This window comes from Carassius carassius, chromosome 33 (assembly GCF_963082965.1).
Source record: "Carassius carassius chromosome 33, fCarCar2.1, whole genome shotgun sequence".
Classification (NCBI taxonomy): Eukaryota; Metazoa; Chordata; class Actinopteri; order Cypriniformes; family Cyprinidae; genus Carassius; species Carassius carassius.
Window position 1 is genome coordinate 3,474,405 of NC_081787.1, and position 8,132 is coordinate 3,482,536.

At 36.2% G+C, this 8,132-nt stretch overlaps 1 protein-coding gene across 2 annotated transcripts in view; it reads left to right on the top strand.

The window, feature by feature from the left end:
* The window catches only part of LOC132113522 (proton-coupled amino acid transporter 1-like), a 40,293-nt gene extending 32,398 nt beyond the window's left edge, over positions 1–7,895 (top strand). For both annotated transcript variants that reach the window (XM_059521319.1, XM_059521318.1), the window contains exon 12: positions 7,520–7,895. In XM_059521319.1, coding sequence (XP_059377302.1) covers positions 7,520–7,788 — 269 coding nt within the window. In that variant the 3' untranslated portion in view covers positions 7,789–7,895. The remainder of the gene's footprint in view (positions 1–7,519) is intronic.
* Positions 7,896–8,132: the final 237 nt, after the last annotated feature.

The following is an 8,132-nucleotide window of genomic DNA, read 5'->3' on the forward strand; positions in this document are numbered from 1 at the left end:
TGTAATAGTTGCTCATTTTGAAATTCTACTGAGAAATAAATAGCTATTTTGTGGTTGATATGTCTGAGATTAAATTATTAATTTTGTATAATGGCCACTGACAACGGGCCTTCTTAATGGACTGAACACATCTTGTTCATCTTGTTGACTTGTTACTGGCAATATGCATGTATTTATTTCTCTATTCATTCTTGTAAGAATGGGCAAAAGCCTTGATATACATTTTCATCACATTAGACTGATCTCTTTTTGCAGCCAGTCTGTAATAACGTAATAGGCAACTGTTTATTTGCTTTTGAGGCGTAATACACAACAGCATGATTTATATAAATGCTGGCTCATGTTTTTGAGGATCACATGTTAAAGGGGACATATAATGTTGTTAAAAAGAAAATTACTTTGTGCATTTGGTGTAATTAAATGTGTTCATGCAGTTTAAGGTAAAAAAAAAACAGTTATTTTCCAAATTCTGTACATTATTCTTTCTCCTCTATGCCCCACCTTTCTGAAACGCGTAATTTTTTATAAAGCTCATCGGTCTGAAAAGCGAGATGTGCTTTGAATGGCCAGCCATCCAGTGTGTTGTGATTTGGCCAAATGCCTCAAGTGTGTGACGAAAAAGTAACGCCCCTTGTCATACTTTGATGCATGTCCTGGTCAGAACAACGGCGCCACAAGACAAAAACAATAAACCCCATTAAAAATGGGATGCAACAAATCCAGTGGGGACATAATTATGGATTATAATGACTTATACTGTGTTTTTACATGTTGCGTTGGGTTGCATTGTGCCACGTGAACATAAAACCATGTCTTGTGATTGGAGAAATGACAAACAACAAGCTCCACTCTACACCAGTGGTTCTCAATTCCAGTCCCTGCATCCCCAGCTCTGAATATTTTGGAAGTCTTTCTTTGTTAACACACCTGATTCAGATAACCAGCTCATTAGAAGTGAGCTCTGTGAATGAACGGTGTTCCCATTGACATACACAGTGTTCATTGCTCCATACTCTCTGAGCAGGGGAAATCTGTTAAAGTTTACCTCACTTCGAAACATTCATTCATTCAGATTTGCAGTGCACAACGTCTTCACATACGAACAAGTGTCACATCATATACCTCTGTAAATAAATACAATTAAAATCCACGTCTCGCACACTTTAATGCACTTTGAATGGAATATATACATTCACTTCAAACTGAAATCATGGTGAAATATCCTACGATTTCAACTTCACAGGGCACTTATGTTTGAATAGAAACAAACGTCTGAAGTGATAAAAGAAACTTACAAAATGTGCAGAGCAGGGGGCACGAGGACTGGAATTGAGAACTGCTCAAAACTCATGTTTTTAATCATCAGTAGCAAATCCTTTACATATGTAAACATACTTACAGACTGTGAGTCAGAAGCGCCGGCATTGTAGTCTTCTCTCCCAGGATCTGGAAACAGTCCTTCATAAAATGTGCTGCACACTATTTGGGTTGAACTGTTCTGGAACAGTATTGTAAATACAACTTAACCACTGATTCTAGTTGTGTCCTCTTTTGGAAGGCCAAACAAAGTATTTTCGCTTTCACAACAAAACATTGTCTCCACAACATGGTGCCAGCGGCAACAGCAAGAATAAAAGGTACGGCTTCTTTCTTTTGCGTGAACATTTGGGCGGTGTTATGCAAATCTTCCCACATAGTGATGTGGAGATGTGGGGGCGTGTTAGAACGAGACATTTTAGGAGGGTGTGGACAAGTCTTAACTTTTATAAAGAATATCTCTTTGGATTTGAGACTTATTAGTCTTTGCAACTTTACAGATCTTCTTTATGCACCAAGAGCTTGTAACACTCCAAAGAGAAAGGAAAACTTGAAAAAGACGCATCAATCACATCGCCAGCATCAAACTTTCATTAGAGATGCAGCCCTGGGTTGCGTCAAACAACAGCTGACTGCTGTTTGTGTTGTTGCGCTTTGTGATCTTCAGAAGACAGAAATGTATAAATAGTTAAATTTTTTAAAGATATTTCTTCCAAGGTGATTCGTTGTGCACTTCAAGTGTTTTCAGTTTACTTTTTATTGATGCAAACATTCATTGCTGCTCAAATACAGGCCGCTTCATCTGTCTCCTGACAATGAGCCCATGATGAGCCTCTATTTATATTTCAAACAGTCATTGTCTGACAGTCAAGAATTGTTCACAAGGGGATAATGGGTAATTTGTCACAGCGTCTGCGCTCCCCTCTGTAGTTTTGTCACAGTCCGCCGCTAGAAATCTTCACATGGCCGAAGGGATTTGCCCTGTGTACAAATGTAAATTGGATTGTTATTAAATTATCACACTTGTGTGGTCTGAATACGCTGAAACCTTTAAAGCATAAAATAAACAAATAAGCCTGGCCATGCTCCAAATTCATCTAACCAATGTTCTGGTCGTCAGAGATGGGAAAGAGATGTGTTGTGAAAAGCAAAACTCTTAATGTGGACTCCCTCTCTGACACGATGAGTCTGGGGAGTGCAGATATGCCCATATGTCTTCGGTTTACAATTGTGAAATGTGTCCCTGAGGTTCGCTGCATTTGGTAATTGAGAGACTATGGATATGTAACATTTATATAGCCTTGAATATTGTTGCCTTGAGACTGATTTTAGCTCATACCTGATCCTGTGGTGATGTTTGCGTTGTTGGATCTCGTTACCTCCAAGGCTAATAATCACCAGACAGGCTGTTGGTTGTTTATTGCCTTCTCTAAATGTGGTTATGAGTATAAAGAAATAAATCAATCAATGCGTCATCTGGAGTTATTTTTAGATGAAATATATAAAGGCAAAGTTATATAAAACTAGAGATTTTAAGTCACAATAAAGATGTTTTTTATATATATATATATATATATATATATTTATGTTGCTGTTATTTTTAACTTTATATAGTTTGTATTCCACAAATATCTTTAGAAGCACAACATTGACAATAATAGTAAATGTTTCTTGAGCAGCAATATTAAAATGATTTCCGAAGGATCATGTAACACTGAAGACTGGAGTAATGATGCTAGAGTATTGAAGAGTTATTTTAAATTATAATAATAATATTTCATAATGTTACAGTTACAGTAAAAAAAAAAACATATTAACCCCAAACTTTAGAATGATAGTCAAACCATATTTAATTTTTTAGTAGTCTAATAATTTACAGTTTAGACCTATTAATTGTTATGAAAAAAAAAATGCAATAATCACTAATTTTATCCGGGTGAAAGCCCAATAGAGTTATCTGTATTGGTTTCTGGGATTCTGTGATTCACTTTTTTTTTTAAACAGGAAAAATAGACCTGATCAAAGCATCATGGCGGGTTACATGTGCACATTCACATTTTCTTCAGCAAGAGTAAAAGTCTGCTTATGCCACTTTAAACTATATACTGTAGCAAATTTGCTTGATATGCGCTGGATCTGATAATGATTTTCATATTGTGCTGAGCCTGTAAAACCGTGCTCTGGGGTTAAATATGATTAATAGGAAATGATGTCTGTTGTCAACAGCTTTATATCCTCTGTAGTTTGACACCTTTTTCACTTGACACTTTTTGAGTTGCTCTAAAGGTCTGATAGTAGGCTTCTCTCATGTTCTTCCATACATAAATCAAGTTTCCTCTAAGCACAGTTGTCAAAGTTGCTGTGTGTGCAAATCAAATACTTGCTGTGTGAGAATTGCCTTTATAAAAATAGCTTTAATAAAGTGGCAGACCTCATTAATTTAGAAGCCTTTCAATTGGCAAGGCATAGCCGTTTTCTTTTCCAAGAGGAGAAATGTGCTGACTGCAGATGTGGCTTCAGTGATGTGTCAAGGTGAGCCAGAGGTGAGTCCTGAAATGGATGAGGGACTCTCGCTCAGACCGAAGGATGGGCCTGTCTGATCAAATACCATTTCTCTGCACTGTTCAAAAGATTGGGATCAGTACAATTTTTATTTTTTAAGAAGTCTCTTATTCACATCAAGGCTGCATTTATTTGATCAAAAATACATTTCAATGTAATTTATTCCTGCGATGCAGAGCTGAATTCTCAGCATCATTACTCCAGTCTTCAGTGTCACGTGATCCTTCAGAAATCATTTGAATATGCTGATTTATTATCAGTGTTGGAAACTGTTGTGCTGCTTAATATTTTTGGAACCTGTAATACTTTTTTTCAGCATTCTTTGATAAATATAACATTAAAAAGATCAGCATTTATTCAAAGTAGAAATAATTTTTAACAGTAAGTCTTTACTAGCACATGTGATCAATTTAACACATTTTTTAATTTCTTAAAAAAAAAACAACAACAACAACTTTTGACCCCAAACATTTGAATGGTAGTGTATAGTTGTAAAAAATATTTACATTTTGAATAAATGCTATTCTTTTTGTACTTTTTGTCCATTAAAGAATCCTGAAAAAAGTTAGGATCCAAATACTATTAAGCAGCACAACTGATTCCAACATTGATAATAATAAATCAGCATCTAAGAATGATTTCTGAAGGGTCATGTGACAATGAAGACTGGAGTAATGCTGAAAATTCAGCTTTGATCACAAGAATAAATTATGTTTTAAAGTATATTCTAATAGAAAAATGCAAATTTTTTTAATTGCAATAAGATTTCAGATTATTACTGTATTTTTTATCAAATGAATACAGCCTTGATGAGCTCGAGGCTCGTACTGATCATACTGATCCCAAACGGAGATATAGATATATAACAGAGAAACAGATGGCAGCTGTCTCCGATACAGCACTGGCCTTGATCTCTGAAATTTGGGAAAGGACATGAATTACTAAACACTGAGCAGAGAGGTGAGGATGTGGCAGTAGAGCTCCAGCTGTTGTCCAAAACACGTGCCCTGTGAAATCCTTCTGACTGAATGATGGCAACTGCAAACAAATAAAGACAAGATGTCCGAGTGTTCAGTGCAGAGGACCTCCAACCTCTTCAGGTGTATTTTCTCAATATTACTAAAGCCGATTGGCTTTGATAATTAACACATTTGAGAGTGTGCAGTCTAGTGTAAAACATTATTTAAAAAATGTACTTTTTATGATGTCTTCAAATTGTTTTGTAAACTTTTATACCATTTTCAAGAAATATTTGCAGTTGCTGACTCAAAAATGTCAAGTGGTGTAACAACAACAACAACAAAAAATCTTAAATGAATCTTAATTTAAATCTATTTTTTTATATAATTCAGAAATTGAAACATGCTCATAATAGAAGTTAATTCAAGTCATTGTAATCCCGTATGTATAAACTGCATTTTTAAAGTGTTTCTGATTAAAACAATTAGCATCAAGTCATTGACCCATACAATAGTCTTTCTGTAATGTGTTTCTAATCTTTCTACAAATGTATGTTCTCTATCATCACAATGAGTCACCGGCCGAGGACTCAAGGAGGCCTGTACAATTTAGCTTTTTGGAAGAGCCGAGCTTAGTAGGATCCATCAATTGATCCAGCACTTGTCCTTAATGTGAATTTACTTTGCAATAGCTTTTAAAGCCTTGTTCTGCTCTCAGTCCCCGAGGGGAATCTGTCACCTGGGTCTGCTTTATCTGTTTGAAGTTTGCAGCTCAAATCTTCAAAGTGACCTACATCTCAGCCGCTTTGGTCAGTGTCTTCTTTGGGCTTAAAATTTGGCCTCTCAAAACATCATATCACAAAACATGCCGTCCAGTTCGGTTCAGTTCGGTTCGGTTCACTCTCCAAGGCCTTCGAGAGCATGCATTATGGCACAGTGTTCAAAAGATCAGTCTTTCAATGTCGATTTATCAGATATCCTGGTTCAAAAAGAATAGTGTGTCAAATGAGAAGAAAGTAAACAGCCGACAACCCCTACATAATAATAAGTGACAGGAAGTGGGTGTGTGTTCATGTGTAACAGACAGTAATTTGCAGTGTGAGTGTTTGAAGATTTAAAAGCTGCGGTGTTCCCGCCGTGCACAGAGCGTTAGGAGAAGAGCGTCAGACATCAGAGACGGCTTGTTTGATGAAAAACAGTGCCTTTCTATGCCCACTTCAATTCCTTTCAGTGACCGATCAAGATAACTCATTCCCAAAGCAGCGCACGGCATGACCAGTGTCCACTCCTTAACATCCAGTGCACTCATCAGCATTACATTCGGCTTCTGGCTTTTTACTTTTTTCCCTCTCCAGGGCTTAACGCTTACTTCCCAAGGAGCGCATTAAGGAACATTAGAGGCACTGTGAAAATGTATCAAATAATGTGTTTTTTTTATTTATAAAGGGATGCAAGGAGACATTCACAAGGATTTTTTTATTGATTAAAATACAAAACGTATGCTAGGTTTTAAAACATTTTATCTCTTTTACTCTTTATGAGTTATTATTAGGCCTATACACATTATGACTGAGAAACAGGTGCACAGTCATTTAGAATGTAGACTTAGAATTTATTTTCTTTGAATTTCTGTTGTTGTTGTTTTTTTCTGTAGTTCTGTAGCATCACTGTTGAAGAGAAATTAGCTGGTGAAGTGGATTTATTTATTGCAGAGTTAACAAAAGTTATGTGTAATGTAATGTATGAAGTGTATGTCATAACAAATGTCAGTAGACCAGGAAGATTATAAAATGAGCAGTTCATTCATAAATTCATAAGACTTCGCCTAAAGGCAGTCAGTGAGCACAGTGCTAAAAAAGGGGCGGAGCAACATAAGCTCTATAGGCTACATTGCATAAAAATGAATAAATTAATATTTATCAACCATGTTAAAGATTTTTCTGTGACTTCACTACTTCCTGTTGAGGTTTTTATTTTTATTTTTATTTTTTTTCTGCAGCCAACTAACTAATTTAAATATGGTCGACTAAGCCTCTTTTAATTAACTAATGTGTAGTCAACTATTAGGGGTCAGAGCTTGTAATTAGGCTTTCCTTCTTGTGACGGGCTACAAGAAACAGAAGCTACAAGAGTTTACATTCAATCAAATGTATATATTAAATATATAAATTAAACCGTTTATTCTGTAACCAAAATGGCAATAATGAACATGAAGAGGAAAAAAAAAAAGATTTTCTAATTTAATATTTTTTCCATGTTTTCCATTAAAAATATCTAAACATTGTTAAATCAAGATACATTTACTTACAAGCAAAATTACAAGCAAAGATACAAGCAAAATTACTTACATTTTTGTTTTCTGAAAAATAATAATAATAATAATTTTTAGTTTTTGTTTAAAACCAGAAAATATCGGACAGTGGGGCAAGTAAAATGACTTAAAATATCAAGAAAATAATTTCTTTACAATGCATGATACAGGACTTTTAATTATAAACAAGCCTGAATTATGATTATGAAAAGTCTATGCTTTACTGTCACCGACTGCTCATTGTAAACCTGTGGGGATAAAACATGCACTCTTACGAACGTCTACAGCATGTTACAATCTAAACCGCATGAGGAGCGCTCACACTCTCCCGAGCGGTTTAACCTGATGTTCCTCTGCTGTCTCTCCACAGGTGCTCTGGCCATATTGATCCCAGAGCTTGACCTGGTCATCTCTCTGGTGGGCTCGGTGAGCAGCAGCGCTCTGGCCCTCATCATCCCTCCCCTGCTTCAGATCATCACCTTCCATAATGAAGACATGAAGCGCTGGGTGATGGTCAAGGACATCGGCATCAGTCTCATTGGCTTTGTGGGCTTTGTGGCGGGGACGTACATCTCCATCCAGGAGATTGTGGCACGGAACAGCAGCAGACACAACGGCACACACCTGCAGCTGCTGTGATGCTGACAGAGCGACAGAATAAATGCAGACCCACTGAATCATTTACTTACTATAGCTCCTTTGATTTCTGCTGAATTCCGCTTGGGATTCCTCTTACAGAACGTGTTTTTGTCCTTCGGTTTTTGCTGCACTGAAGTCTCTTCATATCCCAAGTTACACTGGTTTCAGAGAACTCATTTTTACAAACTTTTTGGGGCCAAAGCCTTTTATTCAAACTGTATGGTGAATATTAATGGAATAATGTTGCTCATTTGAATGTTTTGTTTATAGTGTTTTTTCACATTCATTTAGACTTATCAGGTTTATGTGTTGATTACTCATTCTGAGTGTTTCTACATGTTGAA